This window comes from Myodes glareolus, chromosome 2 (genome assembly GCF_982192425.1).
Source record: "Myodes glareolus chromosome 2, mMyoGla1.1, whole genome shotgun sequence".
Classification (NCBI taxonomy): domain Eukaryota; kingdom Metazoa; phylum Chordata; class Mammalia; order Rodentia; family Cricetidae; genus Myodes; species Myodes glareolus.
Genome location: NC_142027.1, coordinates 138,399,097 through 138,418,574, shown reverse-complemented (window position 1 = coordinate 138,418,574; position 19,478 = coordinate 138,399,097). Strand labels below are relative to the sequence as shown.

The 19,478-nt window shown below is 48.3% G+C and overlaps 1 protein-coding gene across 3 annotated transcripts in view; it reads right to left on the bottom strand.

The window, feature by feature from the left end:
- Positions 1-19,478, bottom strand: part of Ccdc60 (coiled-coil domain containing 60) — a 174,118-nt gene that overhangs the window by 99,997 nt on the left and 54,643 nt on the right. For 2 of the 3 annotated variants that reach the window (XR_015737336.1, XM_087903774.1), the window contains exon 2: positions 1,831-1,916. Coding sequence is in view for 1 of the 3 variants with exons in the window: in XM_087903774.1 (XP_087759900.1) it covers positions 1,831-1,916 (86 nt within the window). In the remaining 2 variants the exon portion in view is untranslated. The remainder of the gene's footprint in view (positions 1-1,830; positions 1,917-19,478) is intronic. The other variant, XR_015737337.1, reaches the window with a different exon arrangement.

Below are 19,478 nucleotides of genomic sequence, written 5' to 3'. Positions count from 1 at the left end.
CAGCTGGGAGCCACACGGTGGCCTCTAAGTCGTTCATTGTTCTTCATTTCTCCACCTTCATCTTGTAGAATGTTCTAGTTGGCTCTTTGTGGCTGGCTGTAACAAAACACTAACAGAAAGCAACTTGGGGGAGGAAAGGGGTTATCTGGCTCATAGCCCCAGGCTATAGTCTGTTGTTTTTTGGGAAAGTCAAGGCAGGGACTTGAAGCGACTAGTCACATGACATCCACAGTCATAGGCAGAGAGAAATGAATGCATGCAAGCTTACTGTTCATTTTACTCTTCCCTTGTCATTTATTCCAGGGCCCAGACCATGGGTAATGCTGCACACAGTCAGGGTGATCTTCTAACCTCAATTATCTCAAGAAAAAAACCTTTACAGGCTTGGTCACGGGCTGACCCGCACAGGCACGGTCATGGGCTGATCCGCACAGGCTGGTCATGGGCTGACCCGCACAGGCACGGTCATGGGCTGATCTTCACAGGCATGGGCTGATCTGCACAGACTCGGTCACGGGCTGACCCGCACAGGCTTGGTCATGGGCTGACCCTCACAGGCACGGTCACGGACTGACCCACACAGGCACGGTCACGGGCTGACCCGCACAGGCATAGGCTGACCTGCACAGGCATGGTCACGGACTGACCCGCACAGGCTTGGTCATGGGCTGACCTGCACAGGCATAGGCTGACCTGCACAGGCACAGTCATGGGCTGACCCACACAGGCACGGTCACGGGCTGACCCGCACAGGCTACGATCACGGGCTGACCCGCACAGGCATGGGCTGACCCGCACACTGACCCGCACAGGCACGGTCACAGGCTGACCCACTCTAGACAGATGAGACACTCTTGAGATCCGTTGATATTTTCTTCCTAAGTGATTTCACACTGAGTTAGCAGACAATCAAAGCGAAACATCACACTAACTTAGCTATGTCTCTAGCTCTAAATGCCATTTTTTTTTATTGAATACAATTTGAGTGATAGTATTTTGGGTTAAGTAAAACATTACTGGAATTGCTTCCATCTGTTCCTTTTCTAGTGTGGATAGTCACAAACTGAAAGATTACGTCATGGCATGGCCCCTGGAGAGCAGGCAGGGCCACCCCTCAGATGAAAATGTTGCTCTTGGGGTCCTTCCTTGTCCCCCTGCTTAGCTCCATTATCTATTTGCCACCCCCTCCCTTCCATCCTGCATTTGGGCTCAACATCAGTCCTCGCTGCAGGACAGAGGCAGGGAACCTTCCAGGTGATGAGGGGTGGAGGAAGGTGACTGTGCCCTCCTCGTGGTCCAGCGTGGAGGGGCAGCGTCTGAGATCACCACCCTGTGCTCACACCGTGAGTGTCTGAGATCACCACCCTGTGCTCACACTGTGAGTGTCTAAGAATACCACCCTGTGCTCACACCGTGAGTGTTTTATGCCAAAGCAAATGGATGAGAGGGGTCACCACCTCTCACTCCACCCTGAGTTGTTAAACCCAAAGACCTGTTTCATTCTCCTGCTAGTTCTCTGAAGAGAGCTAAGGGGAGAAGAGAGGAAAAAGGTTTATCTAGGGGCCAAGAAGATGGCTCAGCTGTGAAAGAGTTTGCCACCAAGTGTGAGGACCTCAGAAATCCACACAAATGCCCGTTGGGGTTGATGGGGGCCTCTAATTCTCCCTGAGACGTAAAACCAAAGCAGATCCCTGTCTCTGATCTTTCCAGGGTCACATCCTTGGAAGTATTCCAGTGGATGTCTAGGGACATCCCCCCTCCCTGCCCCGTCCCCAGTCCTGCTGCAGGGTCCGTTTGGCTCACAAGTCATTCCTTACAGGGCTCACTCACCGGCTTCGAGTAAGATCCTTTTTGAGGTTCATTATTTCCTTGTCTATATACCGGATGTTCTTCACCACTGTCTTCTCTGTGACCTGCTGGGAAGGCAGGAGATGACAGGAAAGGGGACATTAACACAGTTGTTCCAGCTAGAGTCTGATAACAGAGCCCCTGGACCCCGAGATAATCAATTTATGGTTTGGGAGGCTCTGGGCTGTGGCGCTTGGCCCTGTTTTGCTTTGGAGCTGTATCAGGGTTGGGGTGTGTGGTATGGTGAAATGGATCACTTCATGACTGGGACGCGAAAGGGAGAAGGGTATGCACCCAACGACCCAGAGACCTCCTGCTGGGCTCCACCTCTCAACAGCTCCACACTGAGGACCAGGTCATCCATCGTCAAAGCTGTAGTGGTGCCTGTCCAGGTTGGGAGAGTCCCGGCAACTGAGTTCATCTCTACATTGGTAGGGGCCACTTGGCACAGTGGCATGGTGAGGGCTCTGAGGAACGTAACCCTGGCTAGTTGTGTGGATTGGAACAAATCGTTCCGACTCTCCGGGCTGGTCAGTCGTCTCTAGCCCCCAGATTCCTGAGTCACAGCAAACATTTGACAGTAAATGGGAGTAACCAGAGAGCTCGGCAATTAAAGGAGCCAACTCTGGTGGACTGAGCTGGAGCTCCAGAATCCCCATGCAGGGAGCAGAGAACAGACCCCTAATTATGCTCAGACTTCCATGTGTGTGCAGTGGTGTGTGTATGGCCCCCGCCACCACAGATAAATAAATAAAACTATAACTTAAAATTGAGAAAAAAGAAAGAACAGGGACTTTAAAAAATTGTTACTATTTGTGTCACTGGCAGTTGATTTTAACAACTGAATTCCTTCCCTGCTAGTGGCTTTGACTCCTTTATGCTCACAGCAGGATCTTAGTGGTGGTGTATCCAGGGAATACAAATAGTGACTTTCTCTTTCACCTTTTTATTAGTCTTAACCAGACATTGGATAAATCATACAATCCACAACTTCATTAGACAGAAGTTGATACCAGGTCAACATTTAAAAAGATGATTTAATTAATTATACTTTATATAAAAGCTGCCTTTTTTAAGGACCCGGTTTGGAGAAATACTCATCAGAATATTATCCTGCTTTGAAATTAATTCCCCCTTAAGATCTTTTGTAAGTAAAACGAAATGCTAAGAAATGATGGGAAAATGGGTCCCCTCAGATAAAGCTGGTGGGAAACCCATGGTGAAAGCCTTGCAGAAAGACTGTTCATTGAGGCCTTCTAGGTGCTTTAGGAGGGAGCCTTCCCTTAGATCTAACATCTGCAGGTAAGCATCCTGCAAGAGAACATTCCTGACAGATGAGGAGGTACCTGGGCAAAATCACCCAATTGCTTCTGAAGGCAAACAGCCTGCACATCTTACGAGAGAAGACAGACTAAACAATTCTGACCTGGCTAGACGGCGGAGAACTATACAGCAATTAAAAGTGGTAAGAGTAACTTCATTGATTTGTGCTTTGCACTCTTGGAGTAAGAGAACAAGTTAGGAATCACTATTTACAAGAGAGTCCCATTTTTACTTTAAAAAATGGAAATACGCTTTTCAAAGACATGGGAGGACATGGTTCCCAGACGTAGTGTTTCCTCATGGGAGTGGGGCTGTGGTAGGCTTTGTTCCTTGTTTCTTAGCTGATGTATATATCATATGACTTTGCAGTAGACACAAGCTAGTTATATTATCAACGAGGAGAAGAGCTTCAAAGAGTGGCAAAGCAGGAGCTAGTGAGATGACTCAGCACTTCAGAGCTGTAGTTGCTCTTGCGACCATAAGCATCTCACAACCACCTGTAACTCTAGTACCTGGGGACACATGCCCTCTTCTGGTTTCCATGGGCACATACATGCACATAGGACATGTTAACCCATGAACGCATACACAGACACACAGGAAAAAGACAAAGTTTCACAAAGCCTATGGGTAGTGCTGTACTGAGAGGATTTTTCAAAGACAGAGATAGATAGATAGATAGATAGATAGATAGATAGATAGATAGATAGATAGATAATAGATAGATAATAGACAGACAGACAGAGAAGGGGGAACAGAGATAGACACACAGACACAGAACATTTTGTGATCCATTTTATTTGACCGGGGACATCTGTGTGACTATTGGAATGGGGCTACCGTGGGTACTGGACTGAAGGCAATGGAATCTATTAACAGAAACTGTTCAGCCACGAGGGAGAGGGCCCCTGCACTCCTCTGCCCTTGTCTTGCTGCAGCTGGACCCATTTCTATGCAGACTTATGGCTGTCATTCCCAGTTGTTGAGAGTTGGTGACTACGATGTGCCCAGAAGGTGGAATTTCCCAACCCTTCTCCCTGTCTACCAGATGGACTTGTTCTATAAAATGCCATCTTACAATGGGGTGTTTGAGTGTAACTGCATTGCTGATTAAAGAGTATCTGTATCAGATATAAAAGGTGTGTGGAGCCGTCTTGAACAAGCTCAACCGGGTATGAAATAACGGAGTCACAAAGTTTAGATCTAGCCATGATTAGCAATCAAGCAGATCCTGGGTGATGTAATTTACTCATTTCAGTGCTCCAGAGTGCTTCAAACTTTGGCTGAGTATTGGTGGTAAACCCATCACCCCTGACCCTAGGGGACAGACAGTGAGCTGGCCCCGGCCAGCGTGTGAAGACGAGAACATTCTCAAACTGTTATCTAACAGCTATCTGTTCTTTTCTCACATGCCCAGTGTTTCCTTGACATCTTTTTTTTTAATATTTACTTTATGTGTATGGATCTTTGGCCTGCTTATGTGTGTGTTCCACACCTGTGAAGTGTCCTCAGAGGCCAGAAGAGGGCACCCTGGAACAGCACCCTGGAGGAACTGGTGCTGTGGACTGGTATGTGGGTGCTGAGCCATCCCTCCGGCCCCCTCACCCTTTTCCCCCCACTGCAGAATTGTGTATCTTATGGCTCCCAACTGTACCAGCAGCAGGGATGATCCTGAACGGCTGGTGACAAATGGTGCCAATGTGCCCCTAAAGTCAGTGGCTGACCTCAGGTGGTCAGTGAGCCAGTCTGAGCAAATGAGATGCAAGTGGACATTCCTACAGGTGTCTAGAGGGTGTGACTCATATTTCTTAACAAATCGCTGGCAGAGATGGTCCCTTTCCTCACTGTCTACAAAGGAAAATGCAAAACAACCTTTCTGAGCTGTTGGCAGCCATTCTGGGGCCATGAGGAGACCCTGCTTCAGGCTAAGGAGAATTTGGTGGGAGGTGAAGATTAGAGTCGGATCTTGGGTGTCACACTTACCAGAACCACGGCTCCCATGACTGTCCCCTCTATTCTGTCACCAAGAATGAATGTGGATGGGTTTTTCTGTCCCCACAACCATACATTCTCCACCTGAAGTCTGTTCCATCCTTGGGTTGGCCCGTGCAGGCAGAAGCCCAAGAATGACTTTAGCTAGTGCTTCCCCATTGTCCCCTCTCAGGAGAGGCCAAGATCAGGCAGGTTGGCTGCAGAAAGAGCTAATGTTCTGAGCCAGAGTTTCCGGAATCCTCTCCTTTTGAGCTCCCCACTGTCTCTCTCTCTCAAAGGACCATGTTACTTTCTTGAGATATATAATCAATATATCATGGTGTATGCATGAGTGAGGGAGAAACAAGCTCCCCTTGTCCTGGCAGGAAGGTCAGACATGTTTCATCTCTGCTGCTGGAACGGTGGTGTGCCTATGAGCCTCTCAGATGCCTTATGTTATACCCTCCTTGTGACGCTGAGGCTGTGTGTGTGTGTGTGTGTGTGTGTGTGTGTGTGTAATGTGTGTGTATGTTTTGTGTTTTTTGTGTGGGGGTGATGCGTGTATGTGTGTGGGGGTGATGTGTGTGAACATGGGAGCGATGTGTTTGTGTGTTTGTGTGTGTGTGTGAATCACTCCTATTGCTGAGAGACAGCAGAGAGGAGCCGTGTAAAGGGGGAAGGGTTTGTCTGGGCTCCTGGTCTCAGAGGTTTTTATCTGTGGCTGCTCTGGTAGAAGGCAGAGGAGTCAGTCACGGCAGAGGGACCTGGGGGAGGGAGGGAAGGTGCTCCCCTCAAGCCAGCCTGAGAGAGGGGGGAGAGGTAGGGAGAAAGAGAGGCGATGGGTAAGGGGGAGGAAGAGGGAAGGTGTAAATAGGAGGAGGGGTGGTATAGGGAAATGATAGAGGGAGGGGGCAAAGGGAGAGGGCTGGGACTAAGGAATTGGTTTCAAGCCTCTGGACTTTTGCTCCAGGTGTTACTTCCTAGCTTCCTCACCTCTCCCATGCCGCCATCAAGTCACAGACCCATTGATGGATTTCATCCTGATTGAAGCATCACAATCCAGTTAGTGCCTAAGAGACCCACCTCAGAACATGGCATAGAGGCTAGAGCTATCAGCACACAGTCTGCACATGTGTGTGCGCAAGTGTGTGCACACGCTGTGTGCATATGCACATGTGTGTGGATGCAGGTATCTTGCATAAGCACTTGCACACGTGGGTAGGTGCAGGTGTGTGTGTGTGTGTGTGTGTGTGTGTGTGCATAAGTGCTGTGAGCTACAAGTATTACACAGTGAAAGTACAGTCAACAGATCCATGGACAGAGCCGCAGGAGTATGATCTGGTGGGAAACCTGGTTTGCAAAGCTTTGGAAACACTTGTCTTCTGGATCCCTTCCATAATGGCAGTGTATAAAGCACTCTTTAAACCTGACTTTTCCTGTGCTGGCAACTGGATACATTTCCCATACTGTGGATCCCTGCTGTGAGGGCAGTCACTCAGCCAAACCTTTGTTCTCATAGTCAAATCTACAAAGCCAGCCCCCCAGGATTATCCTTATTGACAAGAAAGGAGTAGGAGGCACTGAGCAGAGAGACAGTGTGTCTGTTCTTACTGATAAACAGGTCTGGGTGGCTCTGACTTCTCCAGCAGCAGACTCAGGAAGGGGTAATCTACTGGCCTTTGCTCCACCATAACAAGCTATTAATATTCTGTACTTACCTTCACCTTTCATTTGACACAAGGACTTAGTCTAGGAAATTAACTGTTTGCACCTTTACCCCTAAAATATACAGGAAAAAACCTTGGGTTACTAAACCAGCCCCAGAGAAGGAAATTCTTTCTCATCTGGTTGCCGGCAGGTACCCTGTTGGAGCTGTAAGCAAAGTCTCCAAGGGAATTTTCTTTAACTCAGTTAGCAAGACACTGATGTAAATTGGTGTGGGATAATTGTCTGTATTCTGTCAATCATGCTTTAAATAAATGCTGATTGGTCGGGCAGGAAGTATAGGCAGGAAAACCAGACAGGAAGTAGAGGTAGAGCAAAGAGGACAAGAGTATTCTGGGAAGCAGGAAGCTCCCTCCACCAATCCTGCCCAGATCACCGAAGAAGCAGGATGTGACCTGCCCCACTGAAAAAGGTACTGAGTCATGTGGCTAACACAGATAAGAATAATGGGTTAATCTAAGTGATAAGAGCTAATAAGAAGCGTGAGCTAATGGGCCAATCAGTTTTATAACTTATGGAGATCTCTGTGTGATTTTCTCTGGGACTAAACGGCTGGGGGACCAGGCAGGACAGAAACTCCAATGAACCCTGACCCTCATGTTACAGTAAATCAAGCACTTTCACCTGTGGCTACCACAAGGCTCTGTTCCTAGCCACAGGGGAAGGAAGCCAGGAAGCGCAACAGCACGGCCGTGGTTTTCCACAATTATTAACCACAAACTTCTAGTTTGACTAGTTACACATAAGAAATGTAGTTAGTGCATGAAACTTCTTCTTAGAACTTTGTATTGATTCTTAATTAATCCTTCTGGTATCTGCCAGGGAGCTTCACAGCCACACCTCCTCCTCTGAGATGTCAGGTGCCTTGCGCCTCTTTGTCAGATTTACTTGTTTTTGTGTTTCTGTGAAACACATGCTTGTTAACTGTGTCTGTATGTGTATATAGAAACAGAACATTTTGTGGGATGGGTAGAATAGCAAAGGACGGGGAGGAACACGAGGAGGAACATCGAAAGGAAACATCAAGAGAGCATTAGAGAGAGCATAGAAAAATAAATTGGATGTGATAAAAGACGTAGGTAAGCTAATTTATTTTATTTACCCTCTGAAGGCGTAAGTCACAAACAATCCCACACCAGTTTGAAATTATGATTAATAGAATGGTTATTTATTCAAAGGGGAAAAAAACTTACAGATTACCGTCCCAGACAACAGCCCCCTGCGCGAACAGGAAAGGAGTCTAGGAGCCAGAAGCGGAGCCGGAAGTCAGAGAGAGAGTGAAGGACAGTCGCTGCTTTTTTGAAGAGAGAGAGACCACGCCCCAATGGACTGGTATCTCAGCGGCTATTGGCTGAAGGAGCGGAAGGAGCTCCCACAGCAACCCTCAGATATCATTAGCAGTTTTTGTCTGCTACAGCAATCTTTCTGAGTCCTGAGAGGCGTAGTGGGGCTTCACCCCAACATAAACCTCGATACATAAGAACACGTGGGTGGGTGGAAGTGTGTGCACAGGTGTGTGCATGTGCTGTGATGTAGGGAGGTGCAGACAGGTGTGTGCACAAGTGTGTGCATTGCTGTGATGTAGGGAGGTGCAGACAGGTGTGTGCACAAGTGTGTGCATTGCTGTGATGTAGGGAGGTGCAAACAGGTGTGTGCATGTGCGGTGATGTAGGTAGGTGCAGGTGTGTGCACAGGTGTGTGCATTGCTGTGATGTAGGTAGGTGCAGACAGGTGTGTGCACAAGTGTGTGCATTGCTGTGATGTAGGGAGGTGCAAACAGGTGTGTGCATGTGCGGTGATGTAGGTAGGTGCAGGTGTGTGCACAGGTGTGTGCATACGCACATGCAGGTGGGTGCCGTGTGTACACAAGTGTGGGTGTGTACCTGGAGGTCAGAGAACAACCTGTGGTGCTGGTCCTCAGGTGCATTTCACTTTTTTAGAAGCAGGGCCTGGGGTGTTACGAAGTAAGCTAGCCTGGCTAGTCAGCCAGCTTCCAGGATGCCCCTAACCCTTGCCCAGCCACTCTACCATTGCTGGACTGTACGTGGCACTGTGCTTGGCTTTTTACGTAGGTTCTGGGATCAAACACAGACCCTCACACCTGCAAGCTAAGTGTTTTATTCACCGAGTCATCACCTCAGCTACCACATGAAAACCTTTCCAGGGGGGTGCTTAGTAACCAAACCATGGCAATGTTTAACTCTGAAGTATATTTTAGAATTTCTACTGTAGTCTTAAATTATATGCACACATGCCAGCCTGTGCAGGTGAGTGTGGGTGCCCACTGAGACTGGAAAGAAGTGGATGTTGGGTCCCCTGGAGCTTGTGAGTTGTGAGTGAGTCAGTGTGGGTGCTGGGAACTGAATTCAGGTTCTGTGGAAGATCAGAGACGCTCCAAATCACGGGTTCATTTGTCCAGCCTGTGAGTGAAGCCTGCCCATGTATCAGGGATCTACGCAGCCACACTAGAATCAATCTACACGGCTGTGTTAGAGGACCTGCAGCCCTGTCCTTGGCCTGACACCTCTAGGAGGCAAGCTGTGCCTCAGGGCTCTGCAGCTCTGTCACTGCTGCAGGCTCCACAGAAGCCGCTCAGCGTTCTGCTTTTAAATGACAGGCACAATCCTGAAGTGATAATCATCTGGAAGATGGAGTCTTGGTTCTCGGGACACATGTGAGTATCGTTTGATATGAACCAAGTCAAAAGTTTACGAAGCACCCAGAATTACCCTTCTAGAGGGACTCTTGCTTTGTAGTCCAGCAAATCTTCAAACACAGTCCTCCTGCCTCAGCCTCCCAGGTGCAGACTCCACCCTGGGTCCCCAAATTACTTCTTTTTACAATTACGATAGAGGTCACTTAGTGTGTGTGTGTGTGTGTGTGTGTGTGTGTGTGTGTGTGTGTGTATAATGAGTAGCCTCAAAAGTATAACCCCAGTCAGAGGGCAGCACAGGTGATGGTGTCTCATGAGATGCTAATGGGGCTGTGCTGTAACTCCCTGGTAGCACACTTGCCTAGCAGTGCAGAAACAGCAGCAACAGCAGCAGCAAGAACAGCAAGTGAGATTGCTGTGGAGCTGCACAGTGACGTCATAGGGCAATGCAGTATGCCTGGGGGGTAGTGCTGGGGTCAGCACACCCCCTACTCCACCACTTATGTAAGAGTGCTCTAGGGGCTGGCTCCGTGGCTAACGCGCTTGCTGCACAAGCTTAAAGACCCAGGTTCAGATCCCCAGGACATACATAATTGTCAGCAAGGCATGGCAGACCTCCTGTAATGCCAGCCTAGGAAGGTGGAGGTGTGGGACCCCCAGAGCAGACTGGATAGCAAGACTAGCCACATCAGTGAGCTCTGGATTTGACTAAAAGTCCTTGCCTTATTGAATAAGGTGGAAAAACAATGGAGGGTGGATGCTGACATCAGCCTCAGACCTCCACATGTGCACATACCCATGTGCATGTAACACCCATGCACATGTACACACACTCGTATACCTACGTGCACCCCAATATACAAGTAATCACACATGTGCAAAAGGCATACATACACGCACACCATATATAAAAATGAAAATAAGATTAGAAAGTACAGTCAGTGCAATTCCACAGGACACAGTCCATGTTACTGACTTATGTGTTTGCCACATTGCATTTTCCTGATTTCGAGAATGCACTTCCCTTATCTATGAAAGACCGTTGGCTCTAAGTCAGATTGCTGTTGTGCCGGCAGCAGCCTTGGGTGTCCCGTGTTTAGCCAGCCTCTCGATTGTATTGCTTTCTCCTCGATGGATTTAATCGAGGGCGATTTTGTTCATCAAGTCCTGAGCGACGGGGATCTCTTTCTCTCTCTGGCACACGTATACAGGCAGGCTGTACCACATAGGATTGTAAAAGTGCAGTCTATGCTGCCTGTGGGGCCCAACAGTGCGTTCTTCAGACGTCACCATTGGAGAGCAGGGCATAATTGTATGCGCCCTGCCCCCAGCAATCCCACTGCCATCCAAAGATGTCTACCACAGCAGTGTCAATGGCCCTGCAGGAACCTGGATGCCCAGCAAACAGGCGTTGTGCGGCTAAGCCATGGTTTGCCCAGAAAATAAAATGGTTCAGTTCTGTTGCTAATGTTTCATGTTCTGGTAGATTTTATTGTCCTGAAAGAGTGGCAGTGGGCTATAATTTCAAGTGCAAATGTCACTGATATGACATAAAGAAATGAGACCCTATAGAGTGCTCATATTTCCTTTGTCTAGAAATTTCTAGCAATTTTCTACCATCTCATACAGATTTTTTTAATTAATGACAAAGAATTTATGTCATAATAGAATAATCTGGAAGTAAACACAATAAATCAACAATGAGATGTCATATCAGTGTGTCTGAATTATAAGTTAATTAAACAATCATTTTGACTTGGGTTTTTCCTTTTCCTAATTTTCTGTAATTTACATATATTAATTCTAATTAAATAATGGTGTCTTTCATGTTTGTAGAACAGTTTTTGACTAATCCTCTTGATGCAGAAAACCATAAATATTTAGTGCTGATTTCAGAGGCGTTGTGGAAGGTCCCAGGATGATGGGAGTTCTATGCACGGTATCAGACAGGCTCTGGAAGGGATGCCAAGGCTCATGGCACACAGTTCTGCCGATGGAGCGCAGCATTAGAGAGCAGTTACAGTGTCAGAAGATCTGGGAAGTCACCCAGGGACAGCAAAGAACCTCTGCAGATTAGCCACCCTTAGGGCAGGACTAAGGGAAGGGGTCCCGAGAAACCCTGAAGTTGGCCTGCCTGTACTCCTGGGAAGGTGGGTTTGTTGCAGATGCTGAGAGACAGATGGAGAAACCCTGTCCCTGCCCTTCATCCTACCCTTCAATTTTCTACTGTAACTTTCCATTGTTTGAACCTAGGGATCCTGGGGAATGCAGTTTTTAATGATTGACTCTAGGGATCCTGGGAAATGTAGTTTGTAATGATGGGCTCCTATGTCAAGAAATGGGCATGAAGGCCCAAAGGAGACGGTTTTGGGGTTATGGCATGGGTTTAGGAATTGGGTCATAGCTGAGACTGGGTTTTAGCAAGGCAGAAGTGGTCTTGGCACCAGACTACTTTTGCGCCAGAAAGCCAGTTCTCATTTTGATTTAAGTGGGTCACCACAGACTGTAACTTTAGATGGCCCTTGTCCTATGATCCTAAGCCAGCACTCCCAGGGTTTCCCATAGCTTTGAGGGACACCTGGAACTTGAGCCCTTCCCTGTCATTTCCTCTGAACGTCTTCATCAAAAGCCATTGTGTTAGTCAGCTTTCTGCCACTATGACCAACACCAGGAGTGGCGGTCAACTTATAGAGAAAAAAGGTGTATTTCGGCTCACAGTCTTGGTCCATGATAGACTGGGCAGAACAAATGGTGGAAGAACACAGAAAAGCGAACGTCTTACCTCATGATGGCCAAGTGAAAGAGAGAGCGAGAGGGACACCCGGACCCCACATCTTCTTAAAGGGCATGCCCCAAAGACCTAAAGACCTCCTCGGGAGTGCTGGCCCCTTAAAGGTTCCATAAAATGGTAGTGTCAAACCTTTAACACACGAGCCTTGCGGGACATTCCAGATCCATGAGTCGAGGATACCTACAACCCTCTTCTGTTCCCTTCCTTTTCTGGGAACTACTGAATGTTCGTATCCTTATAGACCATCACCTCCTCCATTAGAATGCATCTGACCCACCTCTTGCCTTGTGTCCTGGCCTTCCATATAAACATTGATACTGGGTCTTTCCACCCAGGGACACAACTCCCAAATAAGTTCACACTAAAGAATTTATTCTCATTACAAAGCTGGAAAACATCATAGAAAGTCATGGAAAGATTTAAAAAAATAGGAGAGTAAGTATCATGCAAAGCTCATGCCCATCTGTGCTTTTTGATTTGGGTTATGACAACCTGGTTTTAGGAGACCCATCTTAGGGACAGTTCACTTTGATTACCTGTCCCTGCTCTCCTTGAATATGTGATTGGCCTTTGGAGCCTCTAGTTTTCCTGGTGCTCTCTAATCATGAGGGATGGCATTGCTCTCTGTATCCTGGAACACAGAGTCATGTCTCTGCCCTGCGTGTGTCTGCCTTAGCGGGTGCCAACAGCGTCCCACATCTGCTGGTAGGAGGTGTGCAGAGGAGGACTGTGAACGAGGCAGTGAGATGCTTGTGATGGAGCAGGCAAGCCTAGGCTGATAGGTGTGAGGAGGTGGCAAGTGTGTGGCCTCTTTAGACAGCCACCTTAGGAGAGAAGGACTTCACTCTCAGTAGGAGGCCTGGCTCTGTGATGTAGGATCTGACTGCTGCTGGCTGAGCCACATCCAGAGCCTCAGTTTCCCCATCTAGTCAACGGTGCTCACGTTAAGCCTAACAAAACATCCACCTATTTGCTACCTGTTATTCTATCGACATTCTTACTCAAATGTGTGATGTCAACTGCGCCACATTGCACTTTTGTGTTGTAAGGGATCGGTGGAGCCTCAGGAAGGTGAAAAAGGCATGCCATCAAGTGACAAAGCCTGGGTGTGGACATGGGCTCAAGTGACATCACAGCATTCTCTCTTTGTGAAGGGTATTCGTGACTTAAACTCATGATCCCCCTGCCTCAGCTTCCCAAGTGCTGGGAGTACACCATAGTCAGCAAGTGTGTGTTTTTAGTAACAAGAGCATTCCTGCCTCATTACTGTACTGTTTTGCATGTAGGGACGAGCTGTCGGTCTAAAGATAGCTTATTCACCGAATGCTTGGTCGATTTCACCATAAAGATCTCTATAAGGCAGAAAATCAGCACTGTTTATTGAAGGTCATGGCCAGAGAGCTAGTCTTCTAAATCTCTGTTTTGTGAAAGGGTGTTCCAAACGCATCTCTGTTAGACCTTAAAATATGATCTTCCTGGAATCAGCTATAGATGGAAACAAATTCCCGTTAAATGTGGCTGGGTGGATGTAGACATCAGGGGAACAGCTGGGATGCTCCACGGAGCTGGGAGGGGAAGGGAGACTGTTTGAAAGGAGATCAGTGGTGAGCAAGCGAGAGACTCGGCAAATTCCAGACTGTTCTGGGGACAGACTGCAGGAAGCTGCTGGCGAGCTCCCGAGACTTCAGTTTCCGCTGGTAGTTAAGCATTTGATGGTGGCTTTGTGGTGGGGTGGGCGGTTTTCTTTGCAGAGATTTTATTTTATTATTTTAAAGATTTATTTATTTATTATGTGTATTCTCAGTATTTTGTCTGCATGCATGCCTGCAGGCCAGAAGAGGGCACCAGATCTCACTACAGATGGTTGTGAGCCACCATGCGGTTGCTGGGAATTGAACTCAGGACCTTTGGAAGAGCAGGCAGTGCTCTTAACCGCTGAGCCGTTTTTCCAGCCCCGAGATTTTACTTTTTTATTGTTGCTTTAGTCAGGGTCTCTAGTGCTGTGATGGAACACCATGACCAAACGCAACTCAGGTTGGACAGGGTTTGTTGAAGTTATATTTCCACATCACTGTCCACTATGAGAGAAGTCCGGACAGGAACCTGAAGGCAAGAACTGAAGCAGAGGCCATGGAGGATCTCTGCTGACTGACTTGCTTTCTGTGGCTTGCTCAACTTATTCAGAGGTGGCTCTACCCACAGGGGGCTGGACCTTTACACAGCATTGGTTAATCAAGACAATGTCCCCCATAGTCATGCCTACAGGCTGATTGTGGAGAGACATTTTCTTAGTGAAGATCCCCTCTTCCTAGATAGGTCCAGGTTTGAGTCACATTGACAAGAGAAAACAAAAACTATCACAGGCATATAAAGATACAAAGCAGGGAGCCAAGGATACACAAGATGGTGCCTTGGCCATGGGCCAAGAGAAGCAAAGTATGGAGTGTGCTGACGTTCACCAAGAAGCTCTCTGCTGAGACCGTGGTCCTCCCCTTCCCACACTTTCTTACAAACCCAGGGAACAAGAAGTCAGGTCTAGACATTGAAAGGGAAGTGATAGAGAAGGCGACTGTCTTCTCGGGTGGGGGGTAAGAAAGTTCCTGCTAAGAACTTGGGGGGGATTTGGGGGTGTGAAGGGAGCAGGTAACTAGCAGCCACAGTCCTGGGGAGAAGGCCCCTTCTCTTTTGGCTCTAAGCTCTCCTCTCTGTTTCAGAAGGGTGAAGAGATGGCTGCATTGCAGGGTTATAACTGATGACAAGGGGACAAGGTACCTCTGATCTGGTAAGATCTGTGGGTCCTGCAGGACCACTCTGCCTACGCTGGAACAAACACGTTCCCTGTGTCCCTGATGTGTGGACCTGCTTTGTGTTTGTGGAACATCCTTCCCTTACTGTCCTAGCCCACGCTACTTCGTTTCACCTCCTAAGGAACCCTCCCAGGCATCCTTATGCCCATCTTGCTGAAAGGGCACCCCAGGACCCTAGACACGGACTGACTTCTTCAGGGTCATGAAGACACTTATATGGGATGCCGCCCCTGTTTTCACCACCCTTCTCTGACCTTCTGTATTGGGACATGGCCAAGCCCTTGTGGAACTGGTGTCTGTGGGTCTGTCCTGTTCCAACAGCTGCCTAGAGGGAACGTGTCTCTTCCCTAAAGACTTCTTCCTCCAGTCTTCTCTCCCAGCGCTGGTCCCAACCACTGCCAGCTGCAGACAACACACACAGTCTCCCTCTCTTTGCTCTTGTTTCTTTTGACCACCGACGCAGGCAGGGTATCGGGGCTGTGAGAAACTCAACTCTGTGCTTGGTACAGGGAGCTTAGCCAAGCTCACCAAGCGAACGTTCCTGCCACTATGTCATGAGCACCTGTGGTTTTTACACATTGAATCTCAGACCACGAGTTAAAAAGCAAATAATTCAAGAAAGCATATGAGAATATTTCCAAACAACCTCATTACTGACTGTAGAGTAAAAGGGACAACTGGAGCAAGAAACTGACCAATCACTGAGCACCCTGACTCTGAACCCAGAGTCAGAGAAAAAAACACACCCTGGATCTGAGACCCGGGCCAGGGGGAGAAACATTTTTATCCCTGAACCCAGGACTAAAGACATGTGCCCTGACTCTGAAACTAGTGTCAAAGAAACACACTTTGTCCCCAGAATCAGAGCCAGTGAAAAAGATATGCCGTGGTCCGAAGATTAGAGCCAAAATGCTAAAAAGGACCAGTGAAAGAAACACAGTTTGGCCATGAAGTCAGAGCCATCTCTGCCCATGACCAGCTAAACTGACCAATTCCTGAGTAGGGAAAACTAACCAATCTCCCCTCTCCCTGGGAAAACTCCGCCTCTAAGAAGCCCTATATAAGCCTCTCCACCCCTCAGTTAAAGGCTGCCATGGAGCTGCCTTTAATCCCTTCCTGACAGAGGCAGCCATTCTCCTGGATTCCTCTTTCCCAAATCTCTTTCTCAAAAGAGTCTTGGGCAATGACCTTCATTTGCCAGTGCAGACTAGAAGAACCTGGCTGGGGTGTCCCTTAGGGTACTCAGCTAAAAACCTTGCTGAGACGCTCCAGCAAGGCAGAGCAGAACAGAAGACCCTTGCTATGATGCTCCTTAAGGGAGGCCAAGGAAGGCCAGTCTGGGGGCACGACTAGTTTTTGCTGGAGCTGGAGTAGACTGCTACATTTCTGCAGGGGGTTTCCCTTTAGCAGAGTGTTAGCAGAAGAAACATCTTGGGCTGGAGAAGCAGATAGTTCTGCTAGAACCTTGGGAACAGAGTAGAACTCAGCTGTAGCGGATCTCCAGGAGAAGAGCAGGATCCCTTTATCCTGCGGGGAGACCATCCCTCACCCAGCTTCAAATAGCCTGGCTTCCCGATAGTCAGGACACCTTTCCTCCAGGGCCGAGCTGTCCTGTAGCAGTTCCAGCCTCCAGAGCTGTTCTATTGAGACTCTAGGTAGCCTGGCTTCCCGAGAGTCAGGACACCTTTCCTCCAGGGCCGAGCTGTCCTGTAGCAGTTCCAGCCTCCAGAGCTGTCCTATTGAGACTCTAGGTAGCCTGGCTTCGGACTCCTGTACTCCAGGGCTGAGCTGTCCTATTGTGGCTCCACTCCTCCAGAGCTGTCCTATTGCAGCTCTAAGCATATCCTGGCTTCCTGGTAAGTCAGGATATCCCTGCAATGCCAGTGCAATACATTCCCCTACACTGACAGCTGTATCAAAGGCTTCCAGGTCAGCAAGGGCAGCAATGTGGAGATATATCATTAGGTGGCGCTAGAAGCCATCACTTCCAATCAATCCCCCTTTCTTTGATCTATCTGTCAACCCTGAGTAGCTCAGCTCTCACCTGATTGAAATGGAAATCGGCTGCCAATATCCTTGAAGCACCACCAGCGAGGGACTAAACTGGCTTGCTAACAGCCAAGGCACTAGATAATAATAATAATAATAATAATAATAATAATAATAATAAAACAAGATAATCACACATGATCTTTTGGAAGACTAGCTATGGGGGTCAGTGGTACAGTTATCAGATACTGGTAACCTACCTACCTGAGTCCCCGTGAGTGGCTGGGGGATATCCTTCGTAACCCTGGATAACTTAAGGACATAGGTTCTAGAATAGTGCTCAGGTTCCGTGTGTCCGGGGATGCACGATGCTTCTTGGGAAACAAGGACTTTAGCTCCAGCGCCAGCTCCCATCTACCTGCCAGCAGTCATGGCTTTCTGGAGCCTCCACCCCCCAGCCCCCGCAGCCCCCGCAGCCCGAGGTCCAATCTCATCCGAAGAATTTCTGTAATTGATTAGCAATGTCTGCCATGGTCCCTGGAGGAATCAGCATGACCAGGGAAACATGATTGCCAACCAGATCACCCCAAAGTTGAGTGGCCTGCACCAGCAAACTGCGAGCCCAAATATACCCTTCCACCCTTGAGTTGCTTCAGGCAGGAGCTAACTCAGCCTCCCATGGGTACCTGGCTTTTCAACCTCAGCTTTCACATGGAAAGCAAAGCATGTAATCTTCCATCCTGGGACTGAGCTTAAGCTGCTGGCAAGACATGAAAGAACCAAGGAACAAAAGAGCTGGCTGGAGTTGGCTGGGGCATGACCCTGGGCTCGTGGAGTGTGATTTCCACAGCACCTCCCTCAGGATGTCAGGCAGTGCCCATTTACACAGACCTCCACAAGAGACAGAGATAGGCAAGGATAGCTCAGTGCTTGCTTTTGTGGGTTCTGTTGGGTTGAGGCTGGCCTTGAACTTGTTATCTCAGTACTTGCCTAGTACTGAGATAACAATACCTTGAGTTTGCGGCCGCCTGTGGATATGGTGGAGGACTTGTGACCTGAGCTGGGTAGCAGAAGCTAGGTGACTCACTCTCAGTGGGGTGGTGCCACACAGACACCAGACACAGCTGTGAGGTGTCTCTGAGTCCCCACTCTCAGTTCTGCTGTCCCTTCCCTTCCCTTTCCTGAAGTAGGTCATGGAAGCTAGAGAAAGTGCCTCCCAATGCCCCACCAAGGTCCTCCCTCAAGTGACAGTGCCTGCCCCATATCTGAGTGTGTGTTTGTGCATGTGCGTGTGTGTGTGTGTGTGTGTGTGTGTGTGAGAGAGAGAGAGAGAGAGAGAGAGAGAGAGAGAGAGAGAGAGAGAGATCTGAGCAGTCCTAACTGAAATCTGAACACTAATTTATTAACATCTACCATTCATCTTTCTGCCCAGTCATTTTTCTCTGCCATGGTCTATTTCCTTGATCAGACTGTGCCCCATCTTTGTCCTGTCATTCTGTTTTGCTACAGGCAACAGCCAAGGTTCTGGAGCTGGGCTATGGGAGACATTACTTCTCTTCCCTAGAGGCGGTCTAGACGGAGGCGGAGGCACGCAGCTCGTGGGAGCCTGGATAGAGAGTGTGATGGGAGGTTGGGGTGAAAGGCGGGTCAGGTAGGTTCTCCTGCTGACAGGAGACAGGAAAGAATGTGCCTAAAGTGGGTGACGCCATGGAAAGGCCATGAGAGTGTACTTAGCAAAATCAATCTAGAAGTGAGGACTCCGGCCATGTACTGAAGATAAAACAGTGAAGTTCATTTCATTAAAAAAAAAAATCAACATAGTATTTCTAAATGACTTATAAACAGACGAAGGAGAGGCAGCTAAGAATGTGTCACTTCTGTCTGTCCAGTGAGCTGTTCACATCCTCCTCTGTAGATGACTAGGGTTACCAAGCTTTGCGGATCCTTCTAGAGAGAGTTTACATAAACATGCACATATACCCACACCACAGACCACAGACACCCCCCCCCCACACACACCACAAATACACACACACACCCCACATACACATGTGCATACACACCACACACACACACACACACACACCCCTACCACACACAAATACACACACACCACACATTCACATGCACAAACACACACCCCACATACACGTATGTCCAGGTTTTGTTTTTTGCTACAACTGTTTCTGGTATTTAGCTTTCAAGATGGCCCCAGCAACCCACTTCCACCTCCTTGTATAATCCTGCCCCTTGGAAGGTGGGCTGGGCCCAGCAGGTCTCTTGGAATCTTGGAAATGACAGAAATGGTGACTTCTGGAATTGGGCAGCAGAGCAAACATGGCTTCTACCTAGGTCATTGACTTTTGCTCTG